This window comes from Buceros rhinoceros, unplaced genomic scaffold, assembly GCF_000710305.1.
Source record: "Buceros rhinoceros silvestris isolate BGI_N320 unplaced genomic scaffold, ASM71030v1 scaffold3996, whole genome shotgun sequence".
NCBI lineage: Eukaryota > Metazoa > Chordata > Aves > Bucerotiformes > Bucerotidae > Buceros > Buceros rhinoceros.
Genome location: NW_010417969.1, coordinates 60,861 through 77,379, shown reverse-complemented (window position 1 = coordinate 77,379; position 16,519 = coordinate 60,861). Strand labels below are relative to the sequence as shown.

General features: G+C 50.7%; 1 protein-coding gene across 3 annotated transcripts in view; it reads left to right on the top strand.

Moving 5' to 3' along the window:
* The window catches only part of EPHB1 (EPH receptor B1), a 49,489-nt gene that overhangs the window by 11,965 nt on the left and 21,005 nt on the right, over window positions 1-16,519 (top strand). For all 3 annotated transcript variants that reach the window (XM_010138344.1, XM_010138345.1, XM_010138343.1), the window contains exon 3: window positions 16,367-16,482. In XM_010138344.1, coding sequence (XP_010136646.1) covers window positions 16,367-16,482 — 116 coding nt within the window. The remainder of the gene's footprint in view (window positions 1-16,366; window positions 16,483-16,519) is intronic.

Genomic DNA, 16,519 nt, shown 5'->3' with positions numbered 1-16,519 from the left:
CTGCTGAGGCGGCTCAGGCACTGCAGCCACCACTCTAGCTCTGTCCACTAATCCTGAGCAGGGTCTGGGGCATCCCTGTGGTCCAGACCCCTCCAAAGGAGAAACCTGGGAAAAGCCCTGGGGAAGGGGTGAGTGGAGGCCAGGCGAGCATCACAGGGCTGGCCCACCCTAGCCAGACCATCACTGCATGTGACCTTGGAGGTAGTAGGGAACGGCCCCTGAGCTGTGATGTATGGCTTTATGTTTCTGCATATTTTTTTTTCTCCTCCTCAAATTGTACCTTGGGCTGTTTTTGTATTTCCCTTTCTCATAATGAGAACTTTGGAGTATGAGTGGAGGCCAGGCGAGCATCACAGGGCTGGCCCACCCTAGCCAGACCATCACTGCATGTGACCTTGGAGGTAGTAGGGAACGGCCCCTGAGCTGTGATGTATGGCTTTATGTTTCTGCATATTTTTTTTTCTCCTCCTCAAATTGTACCTTGGGCTGTTTTTGTATTTCCCTTTCTCATAATGAGAACTTTGGAGTAGCGTTTGTTTTTTTTTCGGTTTTTTTTTTTTTCGCTGGACGGAACGGCCCCTGAGCTGTGATGTATGGCTTTATGTTTCTGCATATTTTTTTTTCTCCTCCTCAAATTGTACCTTGGGCTGTTTTTGTATTTCCCTTTCTCATAATGAGAACTTTGGAGTAGCGTTTGTTTTTTTTTCGGTTTTTTTTTTTTTGGCTGGAAGGAACCTTCAGAGATCATCCTGTTTAACCCTCACGTGGGCAGAGACATCTTTCACTAGATCAGGTTGCTCAAAGCCCCAAGGATCTTTTAATGAGCCTGTGTACAAATGGGAACATAAATCTGCCTCCAAACCCTTGGCTTGTTAATAATCCATCTAGGCAACTTTCTGTGGTAGCTGAAGTGCTTGGGGATACTCGTCTTTTCAGGGTATATTGGGGTGCAAAGCTCCACATGCACTTGCAGGGGCTGCTGAGGGCATGGATTCATGAGCATCGCTGCGGCGGAGCTGCATGACCCACTCAGCTTTCCTAATGTCATCTGCTTGCACCAGCCCGGAGACCCAGCTGTCATCTCGTCGCCACAGTGTCGAAGGCCCTTCGCTCTCTGGCCAGAGCAGGGATTGTTCTCCTGGACAATAGGAGAGCTGCAAGGAAGCACAGGATCTGGCCTGCATCCGGCACCCGTATTGTTCCCACCCTTGTTTGCAAACGGCCAGCACCTGGCAAACCCAGTGACTCAGCCCAGGGGGTTTTAAAGCCTTTCTATAACTTTTTTCCTTTTTGTTTGTTTTTTTTTTTCCCAAAGTCATGAGAGTAGTCTTTTGGGAACGGCTCTGGATGGTGCCGTTTTGCCACCATTTGCTTGCCAAGGATGGGTATCTCACCCCTGTTGAGGGCTGTGAGTCTCTCTCAGCAGGCTAATAATAATAATAATGAAAAAAAGATATTTTTTGGCTAGTAATAATAATAAAACGAACTTTTTATTCCCCTAAGTCATGAGATAATTCCCCTGAGCGAGGCATCGCTTGGAAACCATGCTCTGGGTCGGGCAGTCAGGCTTTGCAGGTCTCCTGCAGCCTCTGCTCTGGGAAACAGCCCTTTGCTCATGATGTTTTAATAAATGAAAGACCTATCGTGTAAACGCAAGCTGTGAAAAAGCCATGGACTAGGTGGAGCGAGTCACGCTGCTGCTCCTCACCCCGCTTTCCCCTGGCTGTCAGAGGAGTTTTGCATGAGCTGGACTTGCCAGCTGGGGCCTGGGGCACTGCAGGCATGTGCAGAGGAAGGATGGAGCCCACCGGGGTGAGGAAAAAAGAAAACTCATCAGCCAGATTACTGAGCTTTTAATTTTCTACCCTCTCCCAACCCCTGCATCTCCTACCTGGGCTGTTCTGCACCCGGACAGTGACAAATGGAGTGATGCCACGGGTGTTAGCTCTGAGTGTGTTAAAAGTGGTCATTTGTCACACCCGGTGACTTGTATCTCAGAGGATACTCAAGAGCAGGAGCGCGGTGATTAAATCAAAAGCATCGCTTGCACACTTAAGCAAGGCTTTGGAGGAGGGCCGAGGAGCCATGGGAAAATCCATCCGTCTTCAGCCGGTGCAGCAATCTCATGGCCAAGAAATGATCCACGCCTTGTCTATCAGAGCATCAAACCAGACTAAATACTCAGTTGTGGGCACTTCAAAGAAAGATGTGCAAAACCACATGAAGAGAGAATTGATGTTCCCCCACCCTGGGCTTCCTCCCACCTGGGAGCAGCAACCAAGGAAATGTAATTAATGGCATGGGGTGGAACTGTATCGTTCTGTCTTCTTGTTAAGCCGAGGACTCATCTGCTTGTATGATATTTATCATATGAAAATGGTTTTTTTTTTAGGAAGGTGAGATCTGTGGGTTGGGGGTAGGAGCTGATCACCTTGGCACTTTCGGATGTCCACATCCTGCATGGGCATTGCTGAGCTCCCAGTAGCAGCACCTCTGAACTGGCAGCGATGCCTGAGCTAACGTCCTCCTCATCTCATTTCTCCCTGGGGTCTCTCCAGGATGGTGCTCTGGTTGGTGTGGGCAGAGCTTTGTTGTCTCCTTGCTTTTGGATGAGACTTGCAAACCCCAGGACACGGGGCCATGTGCCACACCAGAGATGGAGACCTCCGACCTCAGGTCTGGTTTCTGGGCTTTGCTGTCTAAAACTCGTCTGTAGAAGCAGAGGTGTCCTGGGGAACCCAGGGGGAATTAGGAACACAGGGGGAATTAGGAACTGAGTTTCTGCCCTAACTCGACTAGCTTTCCTCTGCTGGGTCTGCAACCTGGAGGGTAAGATGCCTGTGAGGTGAGACTTGATATCAGCTTAGTTAGATCTGGTTTTCCTGTTTTTTACCATATCATTGTACCTACCTGCATCCAGGTGTGATGTCACCAAAGTGCTTAAAACCAGTTGCTTGATAAACTTGCCCTGGGCATTGCCTTGGGATGAGTTGATGCATGCTGGCCTGTATGTCCCTACCATGGTGCAGAGGGAGCCAGTTGTCTTCCTTCGGAGCAGGAATTACTTTGATGCTGGTGGGTTTTGCTCTTTTGCAAAATGGGAAATCTGTTTGAAAGCTTGGAATGGTTCTGGGCATGGCAAAAGGGTTTTTTGGCTGTCTGGGTGCTGCCCAGGACTGTCCCCTTCTGGCTAAACCCAAATCTCCTGGTTCTGCCATGGGCATCTCTTTCAGCATGCCAGGCGAGCGGGGCCGGTGCTTGCAGTGAGGTGGTGGTGCTGCAAAGAGGGTGACAGGGTGAGACCTGGAGCTGTCATAGACCTCCTGCCTCCACATCCAACCTGCTTGTGAGCTCTTAATCATGTATTATTATTTAAGACAGCTTATTCTTAGAGAGCCCAAGGTGCAAATTATGTTTTACAGCTAAGAAAAGCTTCCAGAGCTGCCTATGTACAGTAAATCCCTGCAGTCTCTTGACTTACGTGTAACAGATGTTGAGGATGGAGGAGACTACTTTTGTTTTGCCCACCTGTTGCTACTGCTGATGTGGGACACAGCTGGGGATTTTGGCAGGGAGAAGCTAGCTCTGCTCAGATGTGGGGTTAGTGGGTGTTGTCCCACCCTGCAGCTTTGGGCGTGGCTCATGTTCCCAATGGTGACACCAGCATGGATAGTGCTACTATGTTCATGCTGTTTGCAGAAGGTCCTTTCCCTGGCTGGGAGCTTTTGAGCAGGTTGCCTGCCCTCTGCCTGTGGGATTCATAGAGTCTTGGAATGATTTGGCTGGAAGGAACCCTCAGAGATCATCCTGTTCAACCCTCACATGGGCAGGGGCATCTTTCACCAGGTCACGTTGCTCAAAGCCCCAAACAACTTGACGTTGAGCATTTCCAGTGATGGGCCGTCCACAACTTCTCTGGGCAACCTGTTTCAATGTCTCACCACCCTCATCATAAAAAAAGTTCTTCATTATCTCCAGCCTAAATCTACCCTCTTTCAGTTTAAAACTGTTCCCCTTGTCCTGTCTCTATAGGCCTTGGAAAAAAGTCTCTCGCCATCTTTCTTACAAGCCCCTTTTATATACTGAAAGGCCACAATAGGTCTCCTTGTAGTCTTCTCTTCTCCAGGCTGAACAACCCAAATGCTCAACCTTTCTCCATACCAGACGTGTTCCAGTCCTCTGATGCGCTCTGACAGATCTTTCTTACACCGAGGACTCCAGAGCAGGATGCACTACTCCAGGTGGGGCCTCACAAGAGCGGAGTGGAAGGGCAGAATCACCTCCTTCGATATGCTGGCCATACTTCTTGTGATGCAGCACAGGATACAGCTGACTTCCTAGGCTGCAAGTGCACATTGCCGTCTCGTGTCCAATTCATTACCCAATTCATTACACCAAGTCCTTCTCCATAGGGCTGCTCTCAATCCATTCACCCCCCCAGTCTGCACTGATACTGAGAGTTGCCCTTACCAAGGTGCAGGACCTTACAATTGGCCTTGTGGAACCTTGGTTCCATGGGCCCACTGTTCAAGCCTGTCAAGGTCCCTCTGCATGGCATCCCTTCCCTCTAGCAAATCAAGTGCGCCACTCAGCTTGGTGTCATCTGCAGACTTGCGGAGGAAGCACTCAGTCCTATAGTGTTGATGAAGATACTGAATATTGCTGGTCCCACTATGGACCGTTGAAGGGTACCGCTTGCTATTGGTTTCCACTTGGACATTGAGCTGTTGGAACATTGCCTGCTCCAGTTCCATCTTGCTTGTCAGTGACCTGCAGAGGATGAGCTACCATAGCTTTCCACCCTTGTGCTTCATCCTGGAAACTGCTTTGAGCTGCGCCTTCCTCCGTTCAGCAACACTTGCAACCAGCAATGACCTGATGGTAGTTCTATCGGAGCTGAGTCATGTTGAATTACCATATTGAGCTGTTGGAACATTGCCTGCTCCAGTTCCATCTTGCTTGTCAGTGACCTGCAGAGGATGAGCTACCATAGCTTTCCACCCTTGTGCTTCATCCTGGAAACTGCTTTGAGCTGCGCCTTCCTCCGTTCAGCAACACTTGCAACCAGCAATGACCTGATGGTAGTTCTATCGGAGCTGAGTCATGTTGAATTACCATAACCGGTTGACTGCTTTGAATTCTCCTTTGAACCCCTTCCAGCTGCGGTCTTGGTTGGTTTGTGCTGCTTGACCCCAGCGGCTGTGGAGGTGGCTCCGGCATGTGGGGTCTCCAGAACACCAGCACTTCCACTGTGGGGTGAACATCATCTCCCCCTCCTCTCTTTGCTCTTGACCTGTAAGCTGTGCTCTGCCCTTGGGACTGGACATCTTTTGCAATCAGGCCTCACGCAGGAAGGAGAGAGTAGAAATTGGGCCCTGGCCGAATTTTCCATTGGCGAGTGCAATGCTGCAGGAGAACCTCAAAGGGTGAGGGACGTGAAAGGGGATCCAACTGTTTTGTCTTCCTCACGGTCCCTTCTCCTCTGCCCCTGGCACCACAGTGATGCATTGCCCGAGGAGCCCATCTGTTATTTTCGCTTTTTCGTCTTTCCTTGCTTCCTGTTTCTATCTGGTAGTGGGCCGAATTTTCCATTGGCGAGTGCAATGCTGCAGGAGAACCTCAAAGGGTGAGGGACGTGAAAGGGGATCCAACTGTTTTGTCTTCCTCACGGTCCCTTCTCCTCTGCCCCTGGCACCACAGTGATGCATTGCCCGAGGAGCCCATCTGTTATTTTCGCTTTTTCGTCTTTCCTTGCTTCCTGTTTCTATCTGGTAGTGGAGCCCAAGCGCCAAGAGAAAACACTTTTTTTTCCAAGATACTTCTTCTGTGGCGAATGTTATCAGCCATCATGGTGCCCAGTGGCAGCTGGGCTTGGCTGCTGAGGGCTGGGATGCTTCTGGCACTGGCTCTCCTGCCAGCTGGAGTGGGCTTGGGAAGAGTTTGTAAGCTCAGCCATGTGCAGAGAGAGGGAAGTTGGGAAGTGAAGTTAAAATTTCTGTGGTCCTCTGTGCTTTTCCATGCTGTCACATTGTGGTTGTTGGAAAGTTGGGATGAAGGTAGTGAGATAGCTGCTCAGCCAGCAGTTTGCTGAGGAAAGGTGCTTGAAAGTGAGTGGTCTGGGCGGGGAAAATTTGAAGAATACAGTGGAGAGGGAGAATATAGATGGAGGAAAAGTAAATAAGTGGAAGAGAGACAGGTAAGGCTTTGAAAAATTGCTTTTTAGAAGTTTTCTGGCTTCAGGAGATGAGGGCTGATTAGAGCTGCTTGGCAGGAACTGGGCAAGGCAGTGGCAGGGGCCACCATTTAACTGCTTAGGGTGAGAAAGGGGGTGTTAATAAAGGAGGGAGAAATAGTACAAAATATATATTTAAGTGATGCTTGTATGTAGAAATAATAGTAAATTGCACCCAACTGCAGGAAATACAACTTGCTGCCGAAAATGCCACCCTCGGGGGTGGAATTGGAGCCCTTTGCTCACACCTGTGCGGGATGATGGAGGCAGGTTCCCAGGAGCCAGGGCCACATGCGGGCAGGTAGATGTGAAAGCAGAAGCAGATGGTGCCTCTGATCCCCTGGTCTGTGCCGTGTTTCCCCTCCCCTTTCTGTGGCTGGGTGAAAAGGTGTCTTTCCTCTGAGGAATAGTAATTATGGCTTGTTCCATTATAAATATTCATAGGGGAGCTCTCTTAATTACTTTTCTAATTAATTCCATGCATGGGGCTCTTGGGGTGGATGAGGAATGTGGAAGAGCAGTTGCATCTTGGTCAGGACGTCTTCTCCTTGCTGAATCCATCCTCCCACGCTGAATCCGTCCCTGGGCACAGTCCTTAAGCAGTCAGCCAAACTGCAGCTCCCGAAGGTCATCTCTGCTAGGCTGGGGGGGGCTGCTCCATGATGGGGCATCCCACCACCCCCGTGCAACCCAAGGTGCAAAGTCCTCCAGTGGTGTGGCATGGATGCAAGGAAGCTGTGTGTCTGCGTGTCCCTGCCTGTGCTGGCATCCCTATGCCAGTAGCGCAAGCCTGGCCCTGCGGCTGAAGCTCTCCCCCAACCCCATCCTGGGGTGACTCATCCTTCGCAGCTTTGGCGCTAACGAGGAACCACTTCAGACGTAATTAATAAGCACTTGATATTCTCTAGATTGAGGGGATACTGTGTGGCATGAGCTAGCAGGGGAGGAAAAGGTGCTTAATCATTCCTATTAGGAAAGGGAGATGTTTGCTTCCCAGCGAGGAGGGGTTTATGCTTTAGGAAACCCAGGGGTGATGGTGCCTCGATTTCCTGGTCAGGAGAGGGGCTGGAGTTAGGGAGTGACACTAGTGGTCCCCAAAATCCCCAGGAGGGCTCTGCTAGTTGCAAAGCAACGTTGCATGGTTTTCAGGGGACTTCTAACTACAGCCCCTGCCAGCACCTCTCTACCTGGGGGAAGATCTACTCTAAGATCCACCATGAATTTTTGTGGCACCTTGTTTTCCTGCTCATTAGGTGGCTCGATAACTCACATAGATGTTGAGGCGTGAACACAATGTGCTGGGTTACGTAGTACGTGAAGGTATCGGTTCTTCTGTGTGGCTTCCAGTCCGTGTCCATTGATTACTGGTGTCTCATGCTGTTGCTGTTCACGGAGCAAATAATCTCACTCTGTGGCTTCTGTTTTGAGCCCAATGCCTGGGGTGGGAGTAGAGCATCTTTGGGGGCTTGTGTTTTTGGCACGTAAGTCCTGGCCTAAATCTTGATACCCAAGTTGTTTGCTCCAGACTCACTGGGAGGTTTGCTGCGGGTGACATTGCAGTGTCGGGGATGCGTCTGCTCACCAGAACTGATCCTGGTGGTGCCCTCTTTGGCTCATGTCTTGCCTGATTGACCAGAATTGTTGTAATCTGATGCACATGAACATTGACAAGGTGGCACATGAGCATCGCTTGCCTTTGTAGCACCAGCTCCTTAAGCTCAGCCTCAGTTGTGTTGCTCTCATTAAACCCAAGCGTGCTTGGTTTTGAGGTTGTGAGGGTTTCCTGAAATCCAGATTACAGCTGTGCCTGTGGTTAAGACAGGGCACCTGGCGGTCATAAACCACCCTGTTTGATAAAAGTGGGTGAAGCAGTGGGGCTGTGGGTCAGGTGGGGGAGCAACCTCTGCCTGGGGGGACCTCAGCTTTCCTGCTCTGCTGCTGGAGCCCCAGTGCTTCCCCTGGACGCTCTGCCCCCAGTGCCTCCTGGCTCCTCAGCAGAGCACCTGTCCCTCTCACCCTTTCTCTCCTTAAGTTGTTTTTCATTGCTGGTGTAGCATGGAATTCTTTTCTTCCTTCACACCGCTTAGCTCTGATTTTAATGTACAGCAGAGATGTTCATCTAGTGCTGGTCAGGGCGGGGAAGCACAGGAGTAGGAGGTTGGACACTGCTGTCTATTTACTGGTAAATAAATCTCCCTTTTCCTTACATCATGTTTCCAGGGAGAGCTGTGTCGGGGCATTTAATTAGCGGCTACTATTTGGATAGCTCCGGATCTTGCTGCCGGTGAGGGTTTGAGGCAGTGATGACAAACCCAGCCCTGTCCTGCTTGCAGGGCTGAACAGTCCTGGCAGAGGGGAGAGCCCATGGCAGGCTGCAGCTGCTAAATATGTTTTTTAAAAAGATTATAAGGAGGTTAAATAGCTTCAAGTCATTGCCAAGATCTTCATCCCCCCTTCATTTGTTGACTTGGAATAATAAGCTTGGGCAGCATTAGGGTGGTGGGGATCATCCAGTACCGATGGCCACCCTGGCCGTGCAACTGCTGGTCACTCCACCGTAACCCTCCCTGTGTACACAGATGAAATGTCTAGCGTTTGATCAAATTATTTAGTGTTTGGTCACTGAAAGTGGGTGCTCAGAGAGGGAGTGCCGGCCTCATCCTTCCCTGCAATGCCTCTTCGCTCTTTTTCAGAGTGATGCTTTGATTCCTAAAGGGGAAGAGCTGAAACACGGTGGGGGGGAGGGGGGGAAATGGAAATAGGCTGGGTGGCTGCACCTTGTACCCACCAGCCACCAGTCACCCCTGATTGCACATCGAAAAGTGCTGGAGCAGAAGGTTGGGCATCTTTATTTTGATGGAAAGGAAGGGAAGTTGCCAGTAGTGGGGAACTGTGCTGTGGGACTGGGCAGCCTCAGCCCGGTGCAGAGTGGAGCAAAACCCAAGGGAGAGAAAAGTGATTTACAAGGGACCTTGAGAAGTGTTGGGTTTTCTTCCCCATTGACCATTTTGGAGAGCAAAATGAGTTTCTCTGCTCTGTGGTGAGCTGGCAGCCCTGCGGCACCGTCTGCCCAGGATGCGTGTGCTCTTCCCTTTCTCATCCAACCAATGAATCTGGGACAGATTTTGTCTTCAGACCTTCAAAATCCCCCCAACCATGAAAAACAGAGAAATTCAAGCCCAGAGTGGTGATTGAATGGGCAAGTGTGGACCTGTTGGGAAGATGGGTGCTGCAGGCAGTGAGCAGCAGGGCACATGGAGACAAAACTGGCTGCTTCCGTGCCCTGCTTCAGGCTTAAACTCATTGTTTAGGGTCATGACACCAACTAAACAGCTGGTGTCGAAGCTCTCCTGCATCCAGAGACCTTTTATTTACCAAGCCTGGCTTCCTGGAAAGGGATCGCTGCTTCTAGGTGAGCGTTGGCTGTGTTTTGCTTGCAGCCAAGTGCACACGGCTCGGTCTGCGAGCACCTCTGTCTGCTCCAGGGGAGCAAGTCCTAGGTTGATGAGGGATGGGATTTTCAGGAGAGGCGAACGTGGTTGCATCCACACCTTGTTGCCTCTAATTGGCCTTGTGCAGCTACCTACCCAGCCAGCACCTTTGAAATCCTGCCCCACTTCAATTCATTTCTCATCCGTGAGAAAAAGAGTGGAAAAAACCCCAAACCCTGAGAAGGGAAAAACCACATTGAATTTTACTTTTCCTCCATTAATAAACCATGGTGGGCTGGGCTCAGAAGCTGCTGACTTTAATTTACATGTGTCCCAAGGCAGATCTAAACCCATTCCTCCGGAGATGAAGGGCTGGTTTAATTAACTGGCTGCGTCATGAGGAGCTGAGGCCTCTTTCCTCAACGCGTCAGGAAGAGATGCAGCCCATTGCCCGCAGGATGTGAACCGATGCGCTGGGAAGCTCGTGTTTATCTCATGGGTTTCTGCCTATGCAGTGCTGAAATACGGAATTGCAACACAATGAGACAGGCGAGGGCTAATTAGGGTGGGCAAGTGCTCGGCCCTGAGGCGAGAGTGGCTCTCGCCACTGGGTGATCTGAAATGGTGAGAATTTGTGCCTTTGGTTGCACAAATGATGAAGTTTGCACCAAAATGAGGTTTTGGCCCGCCCTGGGATGAGACTCTGCTGGAGCGTCGCATCCCAAGGGTGCCAGAGTTTTCTGGCATTGCTCAGGGACTTGTGCTGAGCTCCCTCCCGAGAGAAGCAAACTTTTGTCCGTCTGATTGAGGATGCTTTGGGGATGGGGATGCTCAGACTCTGGTGCTTCCCCATTTGAGTCATGCTCCTTACCCTGCCCCAAGGACTTGGATGTAGGAAAGGAGATTTGGTGGCTGAGGGCATGTTTCAGGGCCAGATCTGATCCCCATCTCCCTTCTCAGCATGGTCAGGCAGGCAGGACGTGTGCGGTGAGTACCTTCCCACCCCTCCTCACCAGAGAACGGCATTGCTCTGAATACAGAAACCTCTGCAGATTAGGCTGCCTCCAGTGGATGCCTCATGGAGGTCGGCACAGCAGTTTGCCTGGTGGCATTGCTGGCTGCCTGCTGAGCTCACTGTGGCCATGCCAGGGCTGAGGCGCTTAGGAGAAGCACTTGGCTTGATATAAAAGGGAATCGAATCATTAAAAAGTAGAAATGGGGAGGGGAAAACCCCACAAAGCAACTTCCCAACCCCCTTCCCAAGAGATGCAGAAGGGAAGGGATGACAGGAGATCATCAAGCAATTAAACCTCTGGCAGTGGTTGCCTGCTCCCTGCTTGGATGTTTGCAGGGAGGATAATGAGGGTGATGAAAGGGGGGTGGAAAGGCAGCACTTCGAAGGCTAAAAAGTAGAAATGGGGAGGGGAAAACCCCACAAAGCAACTTCCCAACCCCCTTCCCAAGAGATGCAGAAGGGAAGGGATGACAGGAGATCATCAAGCAATTAAACCTCTGGCAGTGGTTGCCTGCTCCCTGCTTGGATGTTTGCAGGGAGGATAATGAGGGTGATGAAAGGGGGGTGGAAAGGCAGCACTTCGAAGGCGGGCAGATGGCAGCCTCCACTGGGGAGTGGCAGTGTGCGGGTGACAGTTTGCCCGATTCTGCTGTTCTTTCCCCCAAACTGCAGCCTGCATCCCTGTCATCATCATCACATCGAAGGGATTGAAACCCAAAAGTGTTGGTTGTGTTACCATCTGTGGCGATGTTGGGGCTCTGCAGCCTGGAGGTGTGTGTGTGTCCTCTGGGGACGCGATGCCACCAGTCCCCCCAGCACTACCTGCCTAGGAGCGCAAGCGGGAGCCAAGCCAGTAGCCATCCTGGAAAGGCGTGCTGGCTGCTGGAGTGCCTGCCTCTGTAATCACAGCATCCTCTAAACGTCGTTTTTCTATAGCATGTAATTTCTTGTGGGTGTTTATTTGCTTGGATGGTGTCTTTCAGCTGAAAGCGTCTGGAAGGGCTTCCTAGCCGGTGTGCAGGCTGCACGTGGAGGCAGCGGGAAGGGGAGCAAAACTGCCTTGCCGCTAAAATACCTGTAATTGGGGCTAATCAATTTGAAGGCTGAAAAATTGATGGGCTATTTTCTTCTTCTTTTTTTTGTGGTGCTTAAAGATAAATACATTTAGAGTCGAAGGTGTCTGCAAAATGTACAAAGGGTTTCTAGCAAGCGTCTCCTCTCTTTCTTCATGGGCTTCATTGAAAAATTGTGAGCTTTCTGCAGAAAGTGTCGTTTTTAGGAGCCAGTTTTTTTTCTTAATGAAAAATTGTGGTTTGCAGAAAGGGGGGAAATGGCCTTGAATCCTTTTCTCCAGGGTTGTAAGTGCAATGAGTTGCAGTTCCTCCTTTGTTCACGGGCTGTGGTGTCCTCAAATGCAACAGGGTACCTTCCCTGCTGCCCATCTCACAGGGGTGCTGGTAGATGCCAGCCACATGTCTTTTTGGAGCACAGCTGAGTCATTCAGGCGTTTTAGTGTGTTTGCACTTGACAGTCCTCTCCACACCTCCAGCTTGCTTGAGGCCATCACCTTGTGCAGCACTGCTACTTCTACCCTGTTTTTTCATCACCAGCTGTGTGCCAGTGTGACCAGGGGTATGCTTAAAGAGTCTGGGTTTGCCCTGCAAAGGCATTGGACCCAAAAGGGAACTCAAAACAAGCATGGATTTGGGAATACTTGGCCAATGTGGTTCGTTCTGCCCCAGCAGGGATATTAGGAGCATGGGAATGATCATGGTGAACTGTGTTTGCTGTGGCTGAAGGGAGCTGCAGTGGGGTGTTGGCTAGGGGTGGGGGGAGGAGGTGGGCTCACTGAATTGTGAACTGAAGTCTGTGCTGCTTTGCAGAAGCTCCTATTTTAAAACCTGGTAAGGAAATGTGCCACTCTGCATCCCCAGGGAGCTTTAGAGCAAGTTAATATAGAGGAGATGTCTCCTCTCTTTCTCTCTCTCTCCTCTTTTTTTTTTTGACTAAAGCTTCCCTGAGAGAGTAATTAAAAAGTGCAAGTTCCGTGTGCTAACCGAGAGGGTTTAGTTTGAAGAATTGAACGCTTGGACGCCCCCACGCTCGCACCCTTTCTGCAGAGTGTTTGTTCTGTGGACGGTGGCTTGCCTTGGGCAGCAGCAGGGGGTGGATGGGCAGAGAGGTCCCGCTTACCTCCTTTCTAGGACCCCTGACACCCGACATAGAAGTGTGCAGGATGCAGAGGAGAGAAAGGAGTGTTTTCAGCAGCAAAAAGCCTGGCTGCTACATGCCGTTACTACTTTATACTACTACTACATAAATCATCCCGCTCCATGCAAGCTGCAGAGTGAGAAGGGAGATGGCGATGGGGATGCTGGTTAGTGGTGCCTTCACTGGGACATGGCCACATCCCCTCTCCAAGCCTTTGGATAAGAGAGGCAGCTCTGGCCAGATGTTCCCTGGCTGCATCCAGCCCTGTGGGATGCTGTAAACTGGCTGCCACCCCTCAGGCATGAAAGCCACTTGAATCCTTTTTCCCCTCTGAATCTAGTGATCACATCTCGCTGGAAGAAGCCTAGGCTTAAGCAGTGCCCCAATGATGCTCCTTCCCACTTCCAAACACCTACATCAGCCCTGGAAAAGGGGTCCTGCGGGCAACCCCCTGGCCCTTGCTGCCCAGGGTGAGCAACACCCCCAGTGTGCAGGCAGGACAGCTGATCCAGAGGCAGCTTTGGGTTATGGGGCGGAGGGTTGATTGCTGAGCAGGCAGCCCCGGTGAGCACTGAAGCCGTTGAGTGGCATGGCTGGGTTTGGCGCCTCGTGTTTGCAAACACACCTAGCGTTTAAATGCGAGGAAATGGGTAGTTAAGCACATCATTAATCTTACCCAGCCCACATAATCAAAAATCAATTAATTCTTCCCGAGCTGAGGAGATGCAGGTTGTGCCATAGCGTGGGTACTGGCGGAAGGAGCCCGTTTCCGCAGGGAAAGCTGAGGCAGAGGTGTGTCCCACACTTGTCCAAGGCGCTATTGCAGATCCAGACCTTGCCAGCTCTGGGAAACTTGCAGGAGCCCTTAAATCAAGGCAAACATTGCCTGTGCCATTAGTGGGGTGATTTATTGCTCTCTTCTGGGCTCGAGCGCTATATCCAAGCCTTACACTCAGATTGCACATTTACAATCTGAAGGATTACAGGTCCCATATTGGATGGGTCTCTGTAAATGGTTTTGGCTTCATCTTCAGTGTGAGATTCATGGTTCAGTTCCTCCAGAAAGAGGGGAGACACAGGCAACAGCGAGAGACGGAGGGCTGCAGCCTGCCTCAGCTTTGGGAGGAAAGAGGAGGCATCAGCTTGCGGGAGACTTCAGGCAAGCAGAGTGTAATTACAGGAGAGAAAAGCTAATTGATAATAATAACAATTAAGAGCCACATGCCTGCGGATTACAGGAATTTACAGATAAGCAAAGTGATAAAAGAAACCTGAGGACCCTGGGTTGCAGAGTATACTTTGTTCAGGTGTTTTGACAAAGCATCGCTTGGATTAATTGTAATTAAAAATCAACAAACCCCTTCAGCAACCTACTAATGTGGCCACGTGCTTAAAACCGAGGCATGTTCATAGCGCTGTGACCCTTTCATCTTTCTCCCTCCCTCTCCTGCCCCCTTCCATCAAAACACAGGTGGCTGTCTGTGGTACTGCTGCCCTCTCCTTCCTGCTGCCCCAAAGAGCCCAGCATGTTTCAGGCAGGTTTCTGAGCATGTTCTTCAGCAATAGAGCCCAGAAGTCACTTGTTGCATGTCTTGTAGATGCAAATGCTTGCTGGCAAGAGTACAGTGCCACTGGGACATCGTAGGGAGGTCCTAGTGGGAAGGGAGAGGTGAAGAAATGGAGATCCACCTTGGGGTCCACACGTGGTTATTTCCTGCCTTGTCTGTCTGGTGTAACTCTGTTTCCTCCTGCTGTTATGGGGCATAGGGCTGTGTGCATGGCTCAGGGAAGGGTCTGCATCTGGCTGCCTTCTGCTCTGGCATCCTGAAGGTCCCCCTCAAACCTGCATTCACCCACCCAGTGTCCTGCAGTGCATGGTGCCCTGTGTGTCTAACTGCATGAAGTGATGGGTTATGGCCCTAAGAGCTTCTTTAAAAGGTCATTTGTGGGGTAGCATGCAGAGCACGTGGTAGTGTGTGCTGTGGTGGGGAGGAGAAAGGGCAGCCTGAGATGGTAGCTGGTCCCTCTGGGATGCCACATCACCACTCAGCTGTTAGTGCTCTTGTAAAGAGACTTTCATCGTAGCCAGTTGTGTGCCTCAGGCAGGGGAAAAAAATCTCCTGAATAATAAAATTGTAAAATATTGTTTTGATTTATCCTTTTTTATCATCTTTTAATATCTGCAAAGACTATGTGAGCAAGAGGCCTTCATGAGTTTTGAATGACAGGTTAAAGGGCTCCAATAAAGATTAGATGGTCCACTATCTCCCAAGGAAATTGCATCAAAGTGGTTACTCCTGCTTGCTCCTATTAATTTCCTCTTCATGGCTGCTAGGAGATGCCTCATATCCTGATGCAGCAGACAGGGGCTAAGAGGCACTTTCCATTATCTCAATCATTGCCGTGTTTATGAGACACTTACGGTGTTTCTCTGCAGAGCCTTGCCTTGGAGGTGACAGCATCACAGGGGCAGAGCCAGGAGCCAAATGGAGGCGGACACCCTGTGTGGGAGGCCAGGAACAGTCTGCCCTCAGCTGAGTGGTGGATCTGACTGGAATTCTGGTCCCTTGGGTACACGTGCCAAAATACAGGTGTCCACTCACTCCTGCAGCCTTTGGTTTTGTAGGGGTCACCTGAGGATTTTGTTAGATGTCAGGGATGGATGAGCATCCATTCATCAGTGCCTAGTTGGTGAGGACCGGTGGGGTGGGGACAAGAGCCCCCATCTTTGTCACTTCATCTTCACCCTCTAACTGCAGAGCAGTGAGGCAGTTGATTAATGAAACCTCCCCCGTTGCTGATTAAAGCCTCACCGTAACTGGAGCATCTTCTTGTTTATGAATTAGTTGCCATTTCCTGCTTGAATGAACTTGGAGGCCGAAGGCCAGGAACGTTATTAGCCCCAGCCCTGGACTGCAGGGGATTTAATGGCATGGACCCATAAAACACTGTCATGGTGTGTCTACTTTTTCATTAAATATTCAAATTTGTATGGAAAAAGAGATGCGAGACCTGAGCCGTGCTGTTGGGGTAGTAGATAAGGGGATGTTTTGGATCAGCAGAGGCAGAGCACTGTCCTGCTCCTGTGTGTCTATAGTCCAGTGAGTGCTACCTGGGAAGGGGGTCCTGCAGTCCCCCGCTGTCCCCACGCCTGGGTGCGAGCAGTGGGGAGCGAAGCAACTGCTGCGGCCCCCTTGCACTGCCTGGTTGATTACTGTACCATTGCTGTGGGATTTCAGTGTTTCCCTGGTGATTGCAGCAATAACTCATGGCCAGCATGGAAAACTATGGCCATACTTTAGGGGAAGGTACTACCTCATTATCGCTCCGATACAGGTGTGAAGCTTTTCTGTGTCTTCTTTCTTTTCTTTCTTTCTTTCCTTTTTCTTTCTGCTCCGTTTCAAGGGTGGGACCTGCTTTTGCCTCCACCCCAGGATGGTTTGGTACCCAACCACTTTCCTCTCCTTTCTCTTGCAGCCTGCCCAGCGGGGACATTCAAGGCCAGCCAGGGCGCAGGGGTCTGCACGCCGTGCCCGTCCAATAGCCGCTCCACCGCTGAGGCCTCGCCGGTCTGCACGTGCCGCAACGGCTACTACCCGGCCGACTTTTACCTGACGGCAGCGGCCCGTG